The sequence below is a fragment of the Globicephala melas genome, chromosome 11, assembly GCF_963455315.2.
Source record: "Globicephala melas chromosome 11, mGloMel1.2, whole genome shotgun sequence".
Lineage (NCBI taxonomy): Eukaryota > Metazoa > Chordata > Mammalia > Artiodactyla > Delphinidae > Globicephala > Globicephala melas.
Window position 1 is genome coordinate 11,524,825 of NC_083324.2, and position 23,498 is coordinate 11,548,322.

The following is a 23,498-nucleotide window of genomic DNA, read 5'->3' on the forward strand; positions in this document are numbered from 1 at the left end:
AGGTCACAGGTGCCCGTGTGACAGTTCAGTCGTGCAGCGGACTCTCCCACCGGCACATATCTCAACTGAGGGCAGCGCACATAAGAACGTCAGAAGTGTGTGTTGGGGTACTTGGGCTGGAGGCCGAGGAGACAGGGCCGCCGCAGTTGCCATGGGTGGGGAGGGCACAGGGCGCCTAGCTGCAGGAGCGAGTGGGGCTGAAACCCAGGTGCCCTGGCTCAGGCCCAGGAGAAGAAATGCCCTTTTTAAATTTGCACAAAGAAACAAAACTTCATTAATCCAGATTCTGAAATTAAATTCAAGACCAAGAATATATGGTCAGGGCTTCCCTGGTGGCGCAGTGGTTGAGGGCCCGCCTGCCAATGCAGGGGTCACGGGTTCAAGTCCTGGTTCGGGAGGATCCCACATGCCGTGGAGCAGCTGGGCCCGTGCACCACGGCTGCTGAGCCTGCGCTCTGGAGCCCATGAGCCGCAGCTGCTGAGCCCGTGTGCTACAAATGCTGAAGCCTGCACGCCTGGAGCCCGTGCTCTGCAACAGGGGAGGGCACCGTGGTGAGAGGCCCGCGCACCGCGGCGAGGACTGGCCCCCGCTCGCCGCAGCTGGAGAGGGCCCATGAGCAGCAACGAAGACCCCACACAGCCAAAAATAAATAAATAAAATAAACTTATTTTTTTAAAAAAAGAAATAATACATTTAATTAGGGGACCAAACATCCCAGTGTACACCTGCTGACCTAGCATAATAATTAATGGCATAAAAAAAAAAGAATATATAGTCAAGTCAAATATATACATAAGGGTGAACTTTATGATATATGAATTATATCTCAATCAAAAGCTGTTATCAAAATGTGTGTGTGTGTGTGTATGTATACACACACACACACAGCTAAGTAAACCCTTATTCAGAGCCAACAAAGAATGAAGAATGCATGAAGGGAGTATCCAAAGTATTTTAAAATATTTAAAGGAATCTTTTTAACTGCCGTGTCCACGTGAAAATTATGTATATATTATTAAAATTCATTAAAATTGCTTCTTTAAGGACTTCTACTCAGAATTCTACTTCCTATTATTATTTTAAAACATGCGTCATAACAAGCCAACAAAAAGTCATCTATTTACCTTTGACTAAGCTAGCCTGGCTTTCCCCTATTAGCTCCTATTAGTTCACACTGGTTCAGTTTTATTGAGCTTTTCAGTTAAAAGAAAGAGAAATATATAGTTTGCAAGAGCTGCAAGGTCCACAGATGTAACAAATCTAAATAGCACACAGTCCAAACCCCTCTGGTCATCAGGTGACGGGATCCTCTATGATCCTGGATAAAAGCTGTAAACATAATTCACGCAATCATTCATGAACAAACATTCACGGATTACCTATTATGCTCCAAATCCTGGGCCAGGTTTCTTCACATATCCTCAGCATTTTATCAGTTTTTGAATGTAACTCACGTTTTAGAACCAAGTCTGAATTAGGACAGGATGAACACAGCAAGGTAGCAAAAGAATTCGCTTTTCAGAACAATACGATTTTGTGCCCTAAAAATGAGCTGTCTCTCGTACAGGAGTCTCAGCACCGCCCAGTACCTGGTGCCCGGAACAAATCCTCCTCCTGTTCAGCAAGGACGCCCCATGAGCAGCAAAGCTGCCTTCTTACCTGTATGGTGGTGTTGCCTCCTTCCAGCAGGGCGATGGCCAGGAGAATGCTTTCATGGAACACTCGATCGCTGGATGCGTTCATTATGAGGTCGATGACTAGATTGGAGGCCCCCTCCTTGTCAAGATGGCACTGAACCTCAGCCAGGCTCATCTCCCCCCTGCTCATGGAGCTGGACCCGGAACCTCCCCCTAGGAAGATGGAACATTGCTCTTATCAACCACAATCAGAGCAGTTAACATTTATTGCATACTTACCGCGTACCAACACTTTGTGCACTCAACACTTTAGTGATGCTATCTTAACAAGCACAAAGGAAGGTACTCGTTATTAGCACAGAGATTAAGTCACTTGTCCAAGGACACCCAGTGCAGCTTGTAAGTAACAGAGGTGGAACTTGAATGTAGGCAGGTAAGATGAAGGAAGAATAAGACATTTCAAGCAAGAGACTTAAAGCCATCCAGTCAAGACTCTCCCTTACATTAAAATACAGTGACCCGGGGCAGAATTATTAAGAACTGATCTGAGTTTAAGAGACAAACCGAACTTAAACACTTCTTAGAACTTAAACACGCTCAAGAAGCATAGCCTATAATGATCACTTCAGTTCTCTTTCTAAGAAGCCCACCCCAGCCCCAAAACTCACCCTTTCACATACTTTGTTCATTCATTCACTCAATAAATATTGACTCAGTGCTTGGCATGGAGCGGAGAGCAGGGGGTAGGGGAGTGAACCAAACAAAGTTCATCTCCTCACTGAGCTTCAGATGAGAAGAATACACTTAGGAAGAGATGGCCTGTGCCATTTAGTGGAACAGATTCCAATCGTGTTGAGAAAGTGCCTATTTAAGAACTTGCACTATTATTGGCAAAACCCGAAATATTAATGTTCATGGGGAAATGGGGTGATTAAAAAAAACCACAAAAAACCCCCAGAAAACCATCTATCAGCCCCTCCCTTCAGAGTTCAATTCAAATGCCACATCCTTCACATTGCTTTCCTTGACCTTCTAGAATCTATTGCATTTCTAGTACAAGGTAGACGCTGGCTGTCACATCTTCTCTCCAACAGCTTCTTAAAGCAGAACCTGTCTCTGATGCATTTCCAAACCCCCCTCCTGATATCGCTCCAGAGCCTCACATGTTTGTTGAATGACTGCACTTCGGCAAGTGAAGAGAAATAGTTTTGAGATGTTGTGGGAAGAACTTCTGCTTGACAATCACTGGGAACGTTTGGATGAGAAGCTAAGGTCTGTCTCTGGGGTGCTCTGCGGGCAGATCCGCTCTACATTTTCATTTGGCGGGAAGCCCAAGATCCCTCCCCAGAGATTGCCAGAATTACGTTACTAACCACTGAGTATTTCTGTGCCACCAGCAGAGTCCACCAAGGACTGAAGTGCTCAAGGGTCATCACCATAGCCTGGGAATCAGGCAACTCACATTTGTGCTTTGAGCACGGAACTACTGGCCCCTCTTAAAACCAACACCATCGCTCACAGTTGAATTCAACAGTTTTGGTAGCCTTTACCTGTAATTGTGCTTACAATGTTTTGGGACTCCTTTCAGGATGTGTTTTTAAGCAATTCTTTACTGGTTTTTTTTTTTTTTTTTTTTTTTTTTTTGCAGAAACCTAAGACTTTGGGGAGGCACAAAGTTTGGGCATTAGAATTAGATTTAATTAATTTAAAGCAGCTTTACATTACAGACCAGTCACTAACAAGCTCCCCTTTCCTCTGTTCAACAGGGATGACAGCAGTCCCTACCAGATAGTAACTCGGAGGAGAAAAGGAGATAAAGAAGGCAAAATGCTTGGGAAAGCCTTCGGCTCAGTAAGTGTATAATAAATGGTGGCTTTCGCCTCCTCACTGCCAACAGCATACTCATTTTACGGGAAAACATGAGTCCTCGTGGCCACGAGAAAATGTGCGATAAAGTCAAGTTCATTGAGTCATTCAAGTCTCACCAAGAGGGCTGCTGCATGGGAAAAAGGGGCAAAACACTCAGCCAATATCTAATTGCAGGGAAACATTTTTAGACACCAATTTGATGGTAGACCAGAGACAAAACAAGCTGCTAAAATAATACACTTGCAACCCGAATGCATCTGTTAGAGGTCCAACCTGCTAATCAGAAACACGCAGCTCTTGCGTGGCACACTCAGTTCACACGTGCAGCTAATTAGCACCCCACGTGGCCTACCTCCTCCCCCGGGCTTGCCGGGTCCTCCTGGTGACAGCGGGCCATTGCCAAAGCTGGTAAGGCTCTCTCTTCTTCCTGAAGGTCTGACGTTTCCATAGTAACGGTTGACCAAAATCTGCCTGAGGGCCTCACCCTTAATTCAAACAGGATAATGAAATCAGGTTCTGAATTTAATGCATGACTGAGCTACTAATATTAAAAAAAAACAACACAGAGGTACTCAGTTATAACTGGCTCAGTCTCACTCAGTGAAAAAATAAATTATTAATAAGAGCATTTGGAAACTCTGAAGTTAACTTCTTCAGTGTTTTCTCAGGAAACCACATCATAAAAAAGCATCAATCTAAAATATTAAATATCTGAAAGTACTCTCTCACACGGTGATAAAGACAGAACATTAATCTCGGAGGGTAACTAAGAGTAACAAAAAACAAAACAAAACAAGAGAAAATCCCTTTGGGATAAGCCAATAAAATTCAGACAAATTGAAAAATTCACAGGTCATCTTCCCCACAGCAATATGAAAGTGTTACTCCAACCAGAGCATTCATCCCAAGGTCCAAAGAAAATCTCAACGTATCAGAGTAATAAGAGTAAATAAAACAATAAGCTGAAAGTAAGCCTTTCTTACAGAAATAGTCAATGGGCCACATAGTGAAGAAAAAATAATGCAACAGAAAATAAATTTCTGGCAGAGATCAGATATGTCAATCAAAAAATAGGTAGCATGGATAAAGTGACATTTGGGATTTGCTTTGAAGTAATATGGGAGGAGGGTACTAGCTGGGTATAAATGAGACAAGAGTGGGCATGAGTTGATAGTCACCGAAGCTGAGTTATGAATGAGGGTTCTTGAAACTCTTCAAAATATGTATTTTGGATATTTTTAAACATTTCCATGATAAAAACTTAAAAATATACATAAATATCAAAGGACTCCTGGGCAGGGGATATAACAAACTGCCGCGATTCCAACCAAAAAAGAAAAAAAAACAAAAAATCCTAACCAAAAACACAACCTTGACTTATTCTCAAATACTAGGCACATTGGTAAAGCAGCACAAAGCAGTGGGATTTATTCTCAGCTCTACTCCTCGTGCAGTCTTACTGAGGGACTCCCAGACCACCTCCCAATCTGGAAGTTTCTACCAGTTAAAGGATATATGGATTTCCCCTGGACCCTTAAGTCCTGGAGTTCCTCTGGCACATCACTGAGAGGTAAGTGGGAAGTCTAGCAGAGAGAAGAGGTGCTGCAATACAGCAAGTCTCTAAAATAGAGACACAGGAGTTCTTCTGAAGAGACCTGCCACTGTAACGGGAGCCAGTGGAGCTTAAAGTGATTTGTTGAGAGGCTCTAAGAGCAGGACTGGAGACTTCAAGGAGGGTGTTTGCAAAACAAGATGGGAGGGAGAAGAGTGTCCTAAGGGTGGTGGGGAGGCAGGACCAGGGAAGAAGGACCAAGGCACAGAAACCTTTAGTTCAACTGTCAAAATGATGTGAGGTCCCAGAGCTACACAGCCTGGCTTTTCTCCTTTGTTAAACGCATGCTGCTGGTCAGACTCCAGGGAAAAATGGAGAGATGGGGTAAACAGGAGAGAGAGAAGGGGGGAAGGCAGTCCTGATTTTTAAATGAAAGTTCAGGCATGAAAAGAAATCTCAATCTTCCTCTCTCCATTCCATCCACAAATACGTCTCTCGTCGTAGTTAAGCAAGGGAGAATGCCTGTAACTAGGACATGAAACTCATTTCGTACTTCGACCACCAGTAAATTCAAGATTCCAAGAGTACTTTCAGTGAAGAAGCTATTTGTGATCTTTAAAAATACTTTCAAAGTAAGCTGTTTTCAGTATAATATTCTTTAATGGCTTAGGAAACCACATTTTTGTATAAAGATATAGCTTTGCACCAGAACAAACGTTATCAACGCTTTCCAAAGCAGTCATGGAGAGCATGGTGATTCTGAAAGGCTGACTTCACAAGAGAAACACATATTTCAAAGGAATGGTCAAGAAAGCTGACTAAGAAAGAAAAGGGGGAAAGGCAAGGCTACCGTCACATTGAATGTAACAGTACACTAAATACCATTTCCCTCTGTCAACACAATGATGCATCTACTTGATTTTGTTTCTGAAGATACAAACTCTGAGCTCCCCCAGAACGGAGGGTTGGCAGGAAACCATCCCGGTTTTCTATGGGATCCTCTTGGGCACCACAAGAACACTGTTTGAGAGGTAAATGGCTGATCTGAGACCTGTACGCTGCAGCCACAGAGAACAGCCAACATTGCCGCTGTGGCAAGAATCTGGAAGACCACAGGGTTGAATGGTCAAAGGCAGGGTGACTGTCACCAGCCAACAAACATGCCTCCTTTAAGGGAAGACTCGACCAGAGGCTTCACACTACGATTCCACCTAGGACTGGAGTGGCTCAGAGTTTCCGCTCCTCGGGGTTGTGAGGGTCTCATCAGCAAGACCCAGGTCAGTTTGCAATCGAGGAAGCAGGAAGTAGAGAAAGGAGCATATGCCGTCCGGGAACACGTGGACTCCAGGAACAGGAACTTCACATTTATGCAGCCTGGATGCCAACTGAAGTTACAAAGGGATCTCACATTACCATTTTGCCTCTCCTTGCACAGACAAACCCTAGCAGTTACCATAGCAACCAACGCATCAAATGGTACCTTTTCCCCCATAAGAGGATATCATGAAATGTGTTCATTATGGAAAACACACACACACACGCTCCACCCTACAAACTTTTAATTTTTTCCCTCTTAATTGTAAGGTTTTTGGCACACATGCACCTCACCTTCACTCCACAAAAAATAAATTTTAAGAAAGGAGAAAAAAGAGAACATGTGGGATTTGCTTTTTTTTAAAACAAAAAAATGAAAAAACAAGATAAGATTCATTCCCTTTCTGAAAGAATAAAGACTGAAAATTTTAGGTAAAAAAAAAGGGACAGAAAGAGAAAATGCATAAGCATTATTAAAAGTGATGCAAATCCTTAGTGTGAAAACTTAGGTTCAAGGAAAATTCTGTTTTTCTGAGCTCGGGGTTTAATTTAGGAAAAATTAAAATCTGCAGAGAAAAGCCTTCCTAATCATCTTGATATAAATTACTCAACAGCACTAAGCTGTTCACGGCGTACTGGGCTGAGAAAGCTGATTGCAGAGAAGGAAAAAAAAAGTCACTTCCCAAAAAACATCACTTCCCCAGCTCTCATATTTGGCCATGCAGCCTTTTCTTCAAAAAGAATACTCGTTTTTCCCCAGCAGTTTACACCTACAGCATGCAAACCAATATCAGATGTTTGTCTCTGGTAAAAAAAATTCTACATTCCACACACATGATTACCTAAGACTGAGAAAAGACAAAGGCAAAGGTGAAGGTTAAGTGTCAGGTGAAAATGGTGAAAAAGGCAGGTCAGTGATGCGGAGTCAAGAAAACAAGCTCCTGCCTTGCAAGTCCGTTCACACGCGTTTCATTCCGTCAATGAAACTCGTGGCTAATGAACTGTGTGGGAACATAGCCCAGCGTTGAACACAGCACTAAGAGTTAAGATCGCAAAGGAGAGGAAAAGTGACCTTTGGGCTCCCAGGTTCCAGCCGCTTAAAAATCAGGTGCTTCAGGAAAGATTACCCTCTCACATGAGCAGTGAGCCTCTCACACCTTAGTCAGCACTAAGGCAGCACCTTGATTTAAAAATACCTTCCTTTTCCTACTCCGGTTGTCTGTCAAATCACTGCTGTGTCTCAGTGTGCAAGGCGACCATGATCATTAATATCCCTTCTCAGAGTCCAGCCACTGTGCTAAGTGCTTCAAGGGCACAGCTCTGGAGAACAGCCATAAGGGATGGAGACTATTACCCGCATTCTACAGCAGGAGAAACTGAGGTTAAATCATGTGCCCCAAATCACACAGCGCGGGCCTGGCAAAGGCAGGCTTGAACCGGTTTCTAATTCCAAAGCTCATGCACTGGAGCAAATCAAACTTAGGGCACGAGAGACAGCTATGTGCCTTTACCGGCTACTTCTAAGACCCAGGACAATTCTTGAAGGACAGGCAAGGATGGAAAAAACAGGAATGCAAGGTGCCCTTGATCAATGAACGGCAGGAGACACTGGAAGCTGGTGGGGAAGGGCTGAATGCCAACTTCCTAGAAGAGCTTCTTTGGTCATAGTCTGAGAAAGCACAATCGCAAGAAATAGGAAAGGACTCGAGATGTGCTGGGACTGAGGCAGGGACTGAAAGCACGTGAGCAGAACAAAGGTGCCCCGGGCACCCACTCATCTCAGACGCACATTCTCCAGGACACTGGTGAACACACTTTCAGGGCAGTACTCGCCACGACTGCCCATTTCCTAACCCTGTGACTTGTGAAGTGGAGGGGAAGGCTCTCTTGGCAGGTCAACAGCAGCATTTATAAACATTTACGCGTTAACGCGTGTAAAAGTCTTAGCCTAGGGATCGGCATATGATAGGCACCCAGAAAACCAGGATATCTGGTATTTTCCAGAAATGGGTAACATGCAATCAGTGGTCAGCATGCTAACGATATACGTGGCCTTCTAGGAAATGGCTTAGCAATGCACAATCAGCACCTTAAGGAAGAATCTACCCTTTGGCCTAGAAATTCCCCTTTTTTGAATCTATACACATATGTACACACTTGTCCAGTTCCTCATCAAAGGAAAACATTACAAAGTACTCGTTAATTTGTGGAACTTTAGCCAGTTGTTAACTTTCAAAGACTATCCAAGAAAATGCTTAGATATATTAAAGGACAAAAGCAGGGAAGAAAAGTTATACACTTGGAAGAACCCCAATGACAATGAAAGTGTATCTGCGTGTGTTGCCACACATTCTCACGTGTGCAAAAAGGGGGGCAGAAGAAAATATTAAATCAAGAGCAGCTTTTATAGCTAGGTAGTATAATTATGAACATTTTTTCCATTATACTTGTTTTGTTTATTATACTTTACCCATGATGATCATCCGTTACTTATAGAAAAAAAAAATTTGTTTTTAAGGCTACACTTAAGGAAAAAGCCACTCCAGGAGAAGAAGAGAGGATGTGAAAAGCTGTCTTGGTCGTTATTCGGGGACCGGCTGGGTGTAGTGCGCGAACAGGTAGTTTATGGGTAGAATCACCAGTCAGTTTCATTTCTGTAAATGGCTGTGATCGGTCCTGAGCCAATTAATGCTATGACAATGACAACCACCACCACCACCATCCGTCTTTAAGTCACAGCCTGTGGCTGTGGACAGTGCTGTGGTCATTAGCTCCCAACACCCAGGACTACGTACCCTTTTATGGTCCTCCAGTTGCCTCAGGGGTGGACTCGGTTCAACCTCCTGCTAAGCAGGCAGAAATTCCATTTAAGTACGTACAACACTAGGGAGACACTCCCATCTTCAGGATCAGCCACAAATAAAATACACGGAGCATGCGTACATAGCGAAGACTGACACAGAGGGAACACAGGCCTGTGTGAGGCTTTCCCCAGACAGATACCAACGCTCCATTACTTCGGATGCCGCTTAACAACGCGCCCATCCCCGACCCTCGGGCACTGTTTAAGATGAACAGGCACATGACTAATACTTCTGGCCAATATTATTTTTTGCACAGATTATGAAAAGGAACTTGAATGTTAGGTACATTTACATGAACCCAAAAGGGGTCATGATGCAAGACTCAACCGGGCAGGTCCTTACATGACTCACACATGCATTACTGCACAGCACATGCGTGAGGACATCAATGCATACACTTCCAAGCAGACACATACATGAGACCTCAGCACTCCCCAGGCCACCAGCACACGGCATTCCAATCAAGGCTACTGATGCTGAAGAGCTCTGATTAGAATATTAGAGAATGGTCGTTCCAAAGCATCCCCACTGGAACTCAGCTATTTGATAAATCAATCTGTTTCATTTCTAAGATCTCCTTTCAGATAAACTACACTTCATTTTAGCTTTGACTCCTGTGATTCTATAACTGTTTCTGAAAGTAAATTTTGATCCTTGGAAATATGCCTCCCCAAAAAGCTTCTCTATAACTTTAGATGTCTTAATTAATTCCAGTCCCTCATTTAGCAAGCTGAGTTAGCGACAGGAAGAACAGAAACAGTGCGCTGTGAAACTACAACTTTATCAGCAGCTTCACCAAAACTATACATGATTATCCAGAACTTCAAACTCCCTTCGTCTCTGCGCAGAACCCAGAGTTCTATTTTGTGTCACAGCAGAAAGGTCTGGACGTTCCAGCATTTCTCAACTGAACATTTCAAGACAGAGATGAACGGTTTTGTGTGAAAACCTTTGGACAGTCACGTGCCCTCACCTGCAGGACCCTGTGGTTTAAGCTCCAGCAACTAAGAAGTTTCTTTCTATACCAAGAGCCACCCGATTACAGCAATGATCAGGCCTCAGGCAGAGAAGAGACTTCCCTCCTTGCACCTACCAGCGGGACAGACATTTCCCCAGAACAACTCACACACTCAACCAGGAACACTGACAAGCACCCGTATTTGCTCGCGCTGCAAATACAGGTGAGCAGCACACACCTCGGTGGAGTTCTCAGGAGCCGGAGTTTGGGGCAGCTAGTTGGGAGTAAAATGAAGCATGTTAGTTACAGCACGTGCATCTCATGGGCCGCGAAAAGTCCAGAGACCAACACTCAAGGACGAAACATGGAGGGCAAGATCAATGATGAGGTGACAGAGCTGCCACATCCACTGAAAGGGGCTTCAGCCACTGAGGGCAGGAGACACCCTCCCTTTTGAACTGAACTGAATGTGCTTGTGTTGGGAGAGACAACTGGCCTGAGATGGGAAAACAGATTTAAATTAAGGTAAGAAAAAAGTCTACCACTGATCAAGAAGGAAGTATGCCTTAAAAAAAAAACCAAAAACGATGTCAAAGGAAGAACTACTGCACATCTACGTTTTGTTCGTCCACAGAGAGGAAAAGTGATAGAGCGTATCCCCACAGAGGCTCAGGGAGGGGAGAAGTGTGTGCGTAATGACAACAGGGGCCTCAGGTGCAGCCCCCTCCCCGGAGTCCCGAGGCCCTTGCAAAGTCTGTACCACCACTCGCCCGTGACAAGCTTCTTCCGTGGGCAGGTGCGTCCTCCTGGGTCTCTCCTTTCCCCACATCCCGGCCCTGAATCAGAGGGTAAGACCCGAGGCTCCAGCTTAGGGACTGAAAAAGCCTCTCTGCTCCAGCAGCTCTGGGAGGAGACAGGAAGGCTCCTGGCTGCAGGGTTACCTGGCTGGTCACTCGCCCCTCCACGTACTTCCCTCAGGGCTCCAGGGCCTGGGGTCCCCGGAGCCACCCCCACCATTCCATGTAGACAGCCCACTCCTCTGACTGCCCCTCAACTTCATTACACCCAACCCATACCTGAGAGACAAGATGATGGCCCTGAGGAAAATGAAAGGCAATTGCGAGAGTGCACGTGGCAGCTAAAAAGTCCACAGTTTCACGTGGCAGCAGCACCACGAATCTGTCCCCCGGAGGGCACGTGCTTGGAGGAGGGACTGACATCAGATGTAACCGCCAGACCCCACCCTGGGCTGCCCGGGACCAAAGTCACGCACCGGGCACGGCTGGCTGCTTCAAGGTGCGGTCTGGGGCCATGGAACGAAGCCAAGGCTCACGCTGCAACTGAGTGACCTTGGCCTCCTTCGGCGGGACTCCAGCGACACAGCACACCTCCCGGGAGGCCAAAGCGTGGCTGTCAGGTGTGAGCCAGCACAGGTGCTGAAAGCACGAGGTGGGGAGGCTGGAAGCTGTGAAATCTGGCGGGGTCTCAACCCAGCTCAACACTTGATACCCCTTTTCATGGTTTGATCCCCAAGATAGAAAAAAAATGCTCTTCATATAAGACTGTTATTATGTAACCTAATGATTTCTCTTTTTTTTTTTTTTTTTTTTCTATTTGCCAACAGGTAAAATGAAGTAAAGATACAGGGGCTCTCTTTAAGGACAAAGATTAAACTAATTTAAGAAGGACAAGGAGGCATAGGTGGGGAGTTGCTCACTGGATTCCGGACAGAAGAGCTTTCAGACCTGAGCGCAGCTCCACTAGCCTCAGGGAGAAAATTTCCCTCCGACGTGCTTCGCTTCCTGTTGGGGTCGGGAAGCACAGAGTGGTAGCAAGGACTTGAGTGTGGTGAGGAAAATAAAACCAGAGCTCAGGCGTATGTGTTTTCCAGATAATATAAACAATATCACGATCCAAGAACGCACTTTAACTCTATCCTTACATCCTGTATGCTTTAGGCTAAAGAATTAAAACTGTGCAAACACTCGTGCCATCTGCTCTTAGTGCAAAAAGGACACATAAGAAAAAGTAGAACTAAAGCAACTTCCCATGCATTTTAGAGCAGTCAGAGATACAGATGGGAAAAGTACTATCTTTTACAATTGGCTTTGGCCACATTTCACCAACATATCCTTTATACTGATTCTGTATGATCAGAACAAAAGAATTATAGGCAGGGATTGACTGTAGGAAACTACAGAGCTATCCTCTTACTCCCTTGCCCATCAAAATAAAAGTTAAAGAAAAAGAAGACGACGGAATGGAAGGAAGTAGCGTGTCTTTTTAAAATTCTCGTCTGAGATCTCTTTGTCCAAAGAAGCACCTTGAATTCTTTCGGAATGTTCATGGGTACTATACAGCTATTTCTTACACACTCAGAGATCAGTCGTTTCTGATATGTTTTATGATTGTACTGACACTCTATTGCCTCCCTCAACTGCTGTCATGTTAGTTTTCGTTTAATTTTTAGAACAAAAATTACAGTTACTGATCTTTTCCCTAGAACATTACAGAAAGACTTTTGAGACAACAGAAAATTTTTTGCTGCTTCAGGAATCACTATTTAAACAGAGGACAATTTTTTAACGCTATCCATTCAGGAAACAGAATAGAAAAACTGACAGCAGTGGACAGGTATCATGCGACCGTGGCTCATGCAGGCGCTGGCGCTCTGTGTGACCCTCAGGCAGTCACTGAACCTCTCTGGGCTTCCACTTCCTGACCTGTAGTTCAAGGAGACTTGAGCTTATTATTTAAGATTCCTTTCCAACTAAAACATTAAGTAATGCTTGGTATATTTTCAGTAAACTTCATTCCGTAAATATCTAACAGGCAAGTTCTCTAAATAATACAGCACAATAGGACATAAAATGATTTCAGGCATCGAAAAGGCCAAACCAAGCGTATAATTTGGTAAAATAACCAATGGCCTTTACCAGCACTGCTTCCTATGAGGATTTCACCTGTATTTCTGGGAGGATAGGCTCTTTTACGGCAGTAAGCCACACTTTTGAAAAAGATAAGCATATTAATAAGCTATATATGTTCAAATCAGATAACAGCTACATAAATACAATATATATTATCCAAAGCAAAAGATAATTTTGGTAAAAGAATGAAATGATTTTCTCAACATATTTTTATTATCAAAGTAACTTTCTTTTTTTACATGAAAGGTAATTCTCAGTGACCACATAGTAAGGGAGACTCTTCTGAGAAAATGAGTATTTCTACATTCCCCAGGTCTTGTCTTTCACGACCTCATCTCAGGATCAGGCACTATAATCAGATGCTGACACCTCCAGTCAAGGTGAAGTCTCCCCAAATGAACAGGTGGCTGGCAGTGGCCCGATGCTGCCTGGTTTTGAACTTGGGAACCAACGATTGCCCTCTATTGCCTCTGCATATTTCTTATTGGACCTTACGTCTTCTCAGTGCTTTTAGACAAGGTCAGCAAAATCACACTTCACAGGAAAAAGATTTCAAATGACTGGCTTTGAAACAGAAATTCAAAATGAACCTCAAGGTCCAGAATCCCAAGTGTCCTTCCCAGATGAGGCCACGAATCAGGTCATCGTAACTACGGCACTTGAGTAGTAACTAGATTCGTGCAGGTAAGATGCTGAAACACTCGCTTTCTATACATGATGTACCTGACATTTTATCCGGGGATGGATTTCTACTACAAATGAAGGAAATTATACTTTGCCATTCTTAAAAAAAACCCCACAGACTTCTGAGGGTTCCTATTTGTGGTGTGTGTACAACGGCACATCCTCACATACGTCCATACCGTACGTACATACATATACACATCCGTTTCATGCGTGCCTGTTACAGGCCAACACAGAGCAGAGCCACTTAAAACACACTGTTTCCTGCTGCCATCAACATGAATCCTTTTCCCCTGGGCTTCTAGAATTTTCCTTTGAAATAAGATGTCTCCTTCCATGGGCCACCCCTAGCAGAGGTTGAATATAGTTCAAGAAATGAGACTGTACTATAGATCTAATTATCAGCACAGCAAAGAGAATTTACCATCTCCAATCCCCTGAATCAGCCTTCAGTTCCTTTCACCCACTCCATCTCAGAGAAGGGAAAAAATAAATAAACAGCGAACGGCCTCGCAAATATGTTTGCTGGGTCCTGGCCTTCATGAGCCTTTGAAAACCCACATTAAGAGAACAGAATGCCTGAAAGAAAACTGAGCTAAAATAGCAGTTACCTAACGTTTTAGCAGGGCAATTTTAAATCTTCACATTTGCTAACACAATGCCGTTTACTAATGGCATTTGTTTTTAGAAACAAAGTAAGAAATACACATTATCTAGTTCCAACGATGAAGTTTCACCTGTATCTTATAGAACAAGATCACCTGAACCCAAAAGTAAAATTCATTTTCAAAAACCACATTCTGACTTGACTGAATTATACAACTTCTGTCATTATGGAATCATCTCAGCATTTAAAAAAAAAGGAAAAAAGAGAAAGAAAACAAAACTTCCCCAGATTCTGCAATAGCTCCTGTATGCTCCGACTTGAGCCCACTTGCTCTATGGCTGCCAGTGTCTAACAGTAAACAGCCCCGCTGCATTTATTGGCAATTACTGCTGAAGGTCACACATCAGCAGCGAGCCTAAATTCCAGGAAAAAAAGAAGCTCTTATGTAACTGCCGCCTGAATGTTGGCAGGTGCCCAACCCAGCAGTTCACAGCAATGTAAAAAAGTAGGACACCTCCACCCTGGGTTGGATGTCATGAGAACGCCCCCTGAAGGTGAAATTGAATAATTCTTGGGTTTCTCTTCTCTGTTTTCTACCCCCCCTCCCCGAATTTTACTGGCAGTGGCCTCCTTTGCTTGCAGACGCAGTTCTAGGTGGCAGAAGCTGAGGACTCAATATATAGGCAGATACAGGCAGGCTGCTGCCACCCTAACAAGCGGTAACACCAATCCTCCCACTTGCTTTTTTGTTGCAATGCAAGGAGCTGAAGTTGCCAGCTGCCACCAGTGGCTCTGGAGAGGTCAGGGTTCCAAGCGACAGTGATTAAATGGGGATCATATCTCAAATAGGAAGAAATGAAGCATGTCCACTGAGCTACCGCACACACTTTCTAAACACGCCCTCCTTTCCAAAGACGCACACGTGAAAATGACGTAGGTTAGTTACCGTGCTGCCCACCGCCTCGGCCTGAAGTTGGAGTGCTGCATCAAAATCATCCCTTTGTTTAGTCCAGAAATTTACAGTTTAGAAAAGTGACAAACATGCTCACCTGCCAGTGGTCCTCACGGTGTGACCTGACCTCCTAAGCTGTGACCTGACCTCCCTGCTCAGGTACAAGTCTCTAAGTCACACGGTCTCATGACCCCAAGTGCCTCACCTTCTTGTATTTCTCATGGTTGATGGCTGTCACTTAACATTAATTTGGATTATCGTCTGTCACCTCCACAGAACCGTAAACTCCAGAAGGGCAGACACTGTGCCTATTTGGACCCAACTTCCCTAGTCAACGCGCCTGGGATGGAACAGGCACTCAGGTATTAGTCACATGAACGAATGTCTCAAGCAGCCATCAGTGTCTGTTTAAAGCCAAGAATGGGTAGATGAGGGAACTTTCTGGGCGGATAGAAACAGTCCCCATCTTGATTTGTGTGTGTCTATAGGTAACAATTCGTCGAGATACAAACTTAAGAATAAGCTGAATGGACACTAATGGAAGCAGCTCCCTACGCTTCTCCCCTCATTCGCCCTCTCCCTGCCCCCTAAGGAAAAGGTAAAATCAGGAGGTAAGGATGGAGACCCTGCCTATTTGCAAAAACTGATAATAATAATAATAATAAAGAAAAGAAAGAAAACCCTCCTTTTCCTGGTTTCAAATGAAATTTTACTCCAGAAGACAGCTGGGAAGGCTCCCACCATGCACTTTTCTTGCAGGGACTCTTGATTCTGTCCTCACTTCACCCTCTTTTCTCAGAGCACAGACAGAGACTCGGACGATGCTGTGCTTTTTTTCCAAGCCGTTCACTGCACATCTCCTCTCTCACGATGCTCAACAGGCCTTTGTCACTGAAGAGTGGTGGTCCTTCCCCAATCCAGGGACCATGGCTCTCCAGATATGCCGTACCCTGCTCAGGGGCTATTCCCCAGCACGTTTCAAGGTTGAAGTGCTGGTTTGCAATTTAGGTGGGAGGCCTTGCCCGTACCACGGGCCAGCGTGAACTCTCATTAAGTTTCTTAATGGAGTTTCTGCAGAACTCCAGCTGTGGGTTGCCGGTTTTCACCCACACACATGGACAAAAGGCTTGGTGGGAGAGAAACCTCAGGAGCTGCGGTTGTTTCCAGAACAGACATGGATAATAAAGGCCAATCAGGCATCTCTGCTTAGAGGGCCAGATCCGACAGGCTGAGGACCTGGGGACACTGTTGGTGCTCCAGGGCTCTGTGGGTTGCCAGGGATAACAACGGAGAGGGGATCCACAGTTGCTTCCTCAGGGAATTTTCAAAGAATCCAAGTGGCTGCCAGAACATTCTTCTTTTATAAACAGACAGTATTCTATTTCCTAGTGGATAATTATAAACACACCTGCTCCAACTGTGGAATCTTTCCATAAGCGAGCAGTAAACTCCCAGCCAGGAGACCCAAGTTCTATCTTGAGCAAAGCAAACACATCAAATGATTACTATGCTGCAAAACAGTATATTAATAACACTGCAGACTCCGATTAGGGAAGGTTTTCCTTTCCTGGCTTAATTTGTCTTTAAGCAAATAGAAACTCAACCTCAATATTTCAGAGGAAAAATTCAAATTAGAGAGGCATTTACAACTCTAGGGAGAAACAAGAGTGTCGAAGGGTGCCAACATGAAAATTCAGCATGAGACGTTCTGCTGGCATACAAATAACCCGGAAGACAGAAGACCAAACAGGAAGGAGCAAAAATCACCGTAGTTAAAGTAGTTAAACCCCTGTACAACCTTTTGTTTTTCTCACCCTCTCTCCATCCCAAAGAAGCACGGACTCCTCACCTGTTCATGCCGACCGATTTAAGGAAAAGTCTGCACTTACAGAATCTACCACGGCTGAACAGTAAGCGCTCCAGGCCAGCAGCTGAGCCAGCAGTACTAGTTCTGCTTTAGCCGCGATCTACCTGTGTGAGCTAGCACCACTCACTTAACCTCTCTGAGCTCTATGCCTGAGGGAACTGGACCAAATTTATAACCGCTTGTGTCGCTTTCAGTTTTAAGTCTGTGATTCAAACTCTCCTTAGGTACACCTGAACCACCTCTTAGTATTTCTGAAATTATGGGGGTAGATATTAGAGCAGGCCTCATATTCTATTTGGTAGCTCTATCCCACCAAAATAAGGTATTAATCGTTCTACCAAAAGAATGAACAGATACTTAAAGAAGTAGACCAGAAAATTAATTTTTAAAAGTCAGATAAAAGTGTTTTCCAGTCTGCTTCAATTTACTAAGCAATTAAACTCCCTCAATTATATGCATTAATTCCCCTCATTAATCCTTTCTATTATCATTTACCAAACATGTATCACATCCTACAGATATGGCAAGAAATGTTGAAAAATATTCATAGGAGAGAAAATATTTAAGATACCCTCAAATCCCACACACAATGGCCACTCATCAGTCTCCCGGGTCATTCTGGGTAAATGAAACTAATTTGATACATAAGTATAGAAACCATCAGATGACATTTCATTTTCTTGATCTCTAGTTGGTTTTTCTAGAAGAGAACCCAGGGATATTGTACATTCCTAATCCCACCACAAGCCAGCAGCTGGCAAGTCTCAACCAGGGCTGTGGAATTTGCACGGCACTTTGACAAAATTTTATATGACCCCTCACCCTTAACACTTCCAACATGTAGGCCAAGAGAGCAGTGGTTTGGTTTTTCTTTGACTACTTCCACACTATACCAATGTAGTTATTTCTTTTTGCATGGGTGCTTCACATATGGACAGAAAAGCTCCTCATGGTAATATCGACACTCAGTTTCAGAGATATGTTACTAGCCAGTGTCAACCACAAATTCAGTTGAGATTCTAGACAGTGAAGGATTGACATCTTATCACAGCTTAGAAAATCTTTATCTAGACTCAGATGGGATCTCCAAAGACAAATGGCAAACAAACTCATGGGAAATGCTAACACAAACACAAAGGACTCGACTCACTCCCAGAGGCAACACTACACAAAGTCAGATACTAGACGCTGCAGAGACTAGGGGACAGATCACAGAGTTCACTGGCAGAGGGTCATGGAAACATCACCATGGGACACTTAAAAAAAAATGAAATTAGGACCTCTGCATTTTCCAATTCATCAATGGAAATCAGCTGGAAAAGAAAAAGGGGGGGGGGAGAAAAAGAAGGAAGTGTTAGAAAAGGAAATACGAGCGAGCTAAGTGTTAGAAACTTTGTCATTGTATTCTTATCACTGACTCAGGTTGAAGCATCATGACCATCTTAAGAGGCGCAGGCGTTCTCGACACCGGCGCACCTCACCCTGACATCTGCTCTGCAATGCTCTGCTCCGGAACAAACGGGCAGGGTGCTGCCACCCTTTGTTCACATGCCAGGTATCAAACCTCGCAGGTCACTTAACCAAGAGCCCAGGACAGCACCTTTGCACTCTCTTGTAGAGAGAACCCTTGAACTGAGCTGTGGGCAAGGGCAAGTTCCCCAATCAAGAACCATGTCCTTTCAGAAGAGGATGGCAAGGAGTAGAGTCAAAGGCTAAACACTGATCAACTCAGCTTAGGACAAAATTCTTTCTTTGGACTCATCTTCCCATTCAGTGGGGGAGGCGGGAGTCTGCGGTCCAAATTATCACTGGACTAAATCAGATCCAACTTCAATTTAAGTAGTAAGACCAACATATACCAAGCCAGAAGCTCCGAATCCTGATACTGTTGACGATTAAAGAGAACAGATTTCCCCTAAGGTGATTAGTGCCTACCCAAGTGATAGTAGTAATAAGTAAATGATTTATTAGCATCAAGTTCAAGAAAAAGAAAAAACAAAAGCACTAATCACCATTATGCTTGTTTGATGATAGATGGATGATCCACAAAATGTACTAAATGTTATGTTTCATTAACATTTAGTATATTTTGCAAATTTAAACTCCTATTAGCAACACTGGTAGCTGGAAATGTTAATAGTTTATTCACCTAGAGAAAAGAAGCACCGGTAATTAACAGGGGACTGACAATTCGTATGAAATGAAAACCCTGATGTTACTTAAGGTCAAAAGCTCTCTAGTAGTATAACAGCTACTATTATTCAGAAGAAAAAAATGGACTTTAAATAAATTGTCGGCCTTTCACATTAATTGTTGGCCTCTGAATTTCTTTCCAAATCCCTGTGACTAGTAACTTAAATAAAAAGTAGCTTAATAAAAATCCTACAGTAGATTACAGAGTAGCCAGTATATAAAATAATTACGCTTTCCTTTCAAGCAGGGTCTAAGAGCTTAAAGATGTTCTATGAGTTATAGAGAGATTCAGGTTAAATTTTAGAGATATTTAGCTACGGGAGGTTATTTTTTTTAATGGTTTAATCTGTAAATTAAAAGCAGAGTTTAGTAGGCACTGCACACACAGAATGGTTGCAAAGTCCTGATTTTAAAGTTGATTAACTTTGAATACATTGGACAGAAAAGCACAAGAATCACACAAAAATGTATTCCATCGTTATTTTGGTGATCCTTTGAAACATTCCTTTATTTTACATTTGCCACTCTTTGGGAAATATGGCTGGTCCTTTGCATTTTAGAGACACAATAGTAAAAGAGGACTTATTTAATTCCTAAATGATCATGATTAAATTCTGTGACCATCTTCTTTGTCCAGCCCTTACCTTTCCATCATATGTCATACTTCTTGGATGGGCACATCTCAGGCAATGAACCAAGACAAGTGGACTGACCACTGGCTTCTCACGGATCTGACTCCTAGGGCCTGACGCAAACCACAGGTGATACCAGAGCCCAGTGGACCAGATCCATGACCATGAAGGCTCAGGACAGGGCAGGGAGGAGAACAGCCCTGGATGTCCCACGAGGGTGTTAGTCATGGGACAAGTTCCACTTAAGAAGCAACTAATAGAAAAATGGCGCCAAGAAGACAGAAACGGCATTCACGTTTGCCCTTGTGTCCCAAGCACGCAGTCCAAAGGACACCTCATTTGTTTTATCGACTAATGCCCACGGGTTCGCCTAAGAAAGGTTATTGCTTTGGGTCTGGGTTCCTTCCACCCTTGAAAGAGTCAGGCTGTCCCATACGTCACGCTTCTTTAGTCAAACAGGGGCAGCCAACACACCATCAAAGGCATTTTCCAAAAGCCTTCGTGAAACTGGACAGAGTGGATACCAACAACCAAACTGGAAGAAACAGAAATCGTTTAACAGCCTCCACCCCCTTTTAAAGCGAATGGTTAAGGAGCCTTTTCCAGCAGTCGGAGCCTGGGGCCAGAAGCTTGGCACACACGTGCTGCCGGTCAGGAGCTGCTGACTAGCACGGGTTTCCAGAAGGTCTTCCTTGGTGGTAGAGCATTTCCCATACTTGCTTATAGTACTTTCACTCTCAACAAGGGGGACGACAGCTCCAATCAGACTGGAGAGAAATGTCATCCTGCCTCCCAGCCTCTATCTGCTAGGGTATGACTCATTTCTTCACCAGCTGAAAAGGGATTTGAGCTACAGCCTAAGAACCTCTTCTCAACTCTGATAACTCTTTGATAGTGACCTCCATCTGCTGCCCTCTTGAAGCCCTGGCTCCGTCACTCTCCATGAGCTTTCTCACAGGCAGTGGTACAACATCTCAGGTCTGCTGTCTCCCGGAGGCCCTGACGGTGTTCTCCCTGTTGGCACTACTGGGTAGTGAAAGGGAGCAGGGAAGCACACCTCTACACGGCCCCAAAGACCCCGGTGTACTTTTCTATTCGGCAGCAAACACTCGACCAACTCCTAGTACTTCTACTTTCCATGTTATAAAAAAAAAACTTCAGAGAAATAAGAGTATAATCACAACTTGAAAAATTCACTGGAGCTGAGACACAGAGTTTACCTTAAGTACCTTGGGTATAGAAAGAAACAGATATTCTCAAGAAGAGAAAATTGTGGTCTCCACATTTTAAAATCAAGTTCTCTGCCCCAGAGGTGCTAATATATTCACAGCTGGTTAAGGTCCCTTTGGTGGATTTTATTGTATTATGGAGAGTGAATTTCTATAACTAGAGTCATATTTTTAAAACATTTCTTAAATCTCACCTTAAGAAAAATAAACATCTTGTGGAATAAATGGTTATTACTTACTTATTTGCTACGTGTATTCTCTATTACTGCCCACCCCCCGCCTTGTTTTAGTGCAAGACCTACCTAGCTGTCTACACAGGTGTTGTACGGACTGGTCTTCTCATTACTTCCCACTTGTACCAGTGTTCTTTGCTTTTATATTTATAAACTCTTTTCTGGCAAGTTTCCTACACAAAATTCCTCCTGAGTTATAAACACTTATTTTCTAATTAAGCGACACTTATTCCAGTTTTAATTTATACATTGTACAAATTTAGAGTGACGTTTAAAAGCCTTGGGTTTGGGGGCAGTGGAGAAATGTATACCACAAAAAGGACTGCATACCTTTCACACATTAAATTGCTCTAATATTAATGACAGATGTTGCTTAGGTTAGAAAGCAAGATTCTGACACACTTTTACACTTGCAAAAATCTGGCTGTCACCATCCCTTTTGATGAGGACGACTGTGATTTAATTACCAAGGCTTCTTCACAGAGATGAATGAGTTACTGTGTATTTGACAAGTCAGTGATATCAGCACATTTACATGCTAGGAAAATGCTGACAGAAGTGGCTTGAAGACAATGAACATTATTACCTTCAGATGAAGACTGGTGAGATTTAAACTCAGGCCCATGCTTTTTTGCTGGGGGCAGAAAGGAAGAGCAATGGGGCTCTTTTTACCCCACTTGGACCAAAATCGGGGGTGTGAGGGCTGTTCTCTGTACATCATTGCTCACTGCATGTGCTAAGAAGTCTCATGTCCTAGGGATGGTCCATTTCCCAATCTCAACTAGAAAAGGTGACATGTTTGTCCGTCTTCATTCCAGTTAGAACTGGAGGCAGTTTCTTCATACACTGGAAGGATTGTGTAACATCTCACCAGAAAGAAGCAAGTAAACCCACAGGTATGCTTAGCTGGAACCCAAAGTTCAGGAACACACACCTTGATACACAAGAGGCATTTGCATTCTCATTGGGAATTTAAACATATGGAAAATCTTGCTGTTGCTGTTTTTCTGATTATAGATTGTATGGCAAGCAGCCTGTAAGAGACAACTACGTATATATGGCTTTAAGGAGACAGTCGTATGATTTAGCTACCTTCAGGGCAGGATAAATAGCTTTAAAAAAAAAAAAAAAAAAATTAACCCCCTCAGTGAATATGCCTGAACTAAGGTGGATTTCTAACCGCTCCCACTCCACTTCAATTTAATAGCAAAACCTAGTTTTAACATGAAAATAAAATGCAGTACCTTTTCTCCATAGCCTCTATCTTTGGTCATCATTTCTCGGAGGGTCTGTAGGACCTTAATGCAGAGTTTCTCCTCATTCTCCTCTAGCAGCTGTTTAGTGTGCTTTATTAACCTGAATGGAGGGGAAAACCACGGATTACAGTCCTGAAACGATCTTTGAATTTAAGAAAAAAAAAAACACACTTGACAATCAACTTATTGTAACTAGTCATTTAATGAACAAATATTTACCAAGGGCTCCCAGGTTAAACAGGCTTCCAGGCCTTCGCTGCACTAAGAACAGCCCGTTGGTGTCTCAATAGTGACACCTGCTGGTCGGTAACAGCAAACAGGCTCCCTGGCCACGGGTCGGCCCCACATAGTGGAGAAATGAGATAGAGGATGGAGAACAGAGACAGGGGCTCCCTCAAACCAGCTCATTTAGGAAGTGCAGCTATTTATCCACTGAGGATTGTCAGTAATGTGGCTAAAATATGCCAGGGGTGTAAAAAAACCTCAGGAGTACGATGGTTGCAGCAAACACACTGTTCTCTTGATCCAGTCTTATTCTTTGAGGGGCCCAGAAAAATAAGAAACTCAGGCAGAGCCCATGCTCAAGCTAAACAACCAACCAAACTTAGGGTGAAAATCAGATGGAGATTTCTGGTGACGGAACCAATCGCTTCTTCTAGATTTTGCCCCAAGGCACAAACTAACCAACTACAAAGCTGTTAGGAAAAGACTGTGAGGCCC

At 43.6% G+C, this 23,498-nt stretch overlaps 1 protein-coding gene across 7 annotated transcripts in view; it reads right to left on the reverse strand.

Annotated features, from left to right (window-relative positions):
• Positions 1–23,498, reverse strand: part of ITPR1 (inositol 1,4,5-trisphosphate receptor type 1) — a 319,423-nt gene that overhangs the window by 100,083 nt on the left and 195,842 nt on the right. For 3 of the 7 annotated variants that reach the window (XM_060308109.2, XM_030867789.3, XM_060308110.1), the window contains 6 exons: positions 22,767–22,878; positions 18,516–18,548; positions 10,434–10,469; positions 9,169–9,219; positions 3,860–3,992; positions 1,661–1,851 (listed from right to left, as the gene is read on the reverse strand). In XM_060308109.2, the coding sequence (XP_060164092.1) occupies positions 1,661–1,851; positions 3,860–3,992; positions 9,169–9,219; positions 10,434–10,469; positions 18,516–18,548; positions 22,767–22,878 (556 nt within the window). The remainder of the gene's footprint in view (positions 1–1,660; positions 1,852–3,859; positions 3,993–9,168; positions 9,220–10,433; positions 10,470–18,515; positions 18,549–22,766; positions 22,879–23,498) is intronic. The other 4 variants (XM_060308111.2, XM_060308108.2, XM_070046603.1 and 1 more) reach the window with 2 other exon arrangements.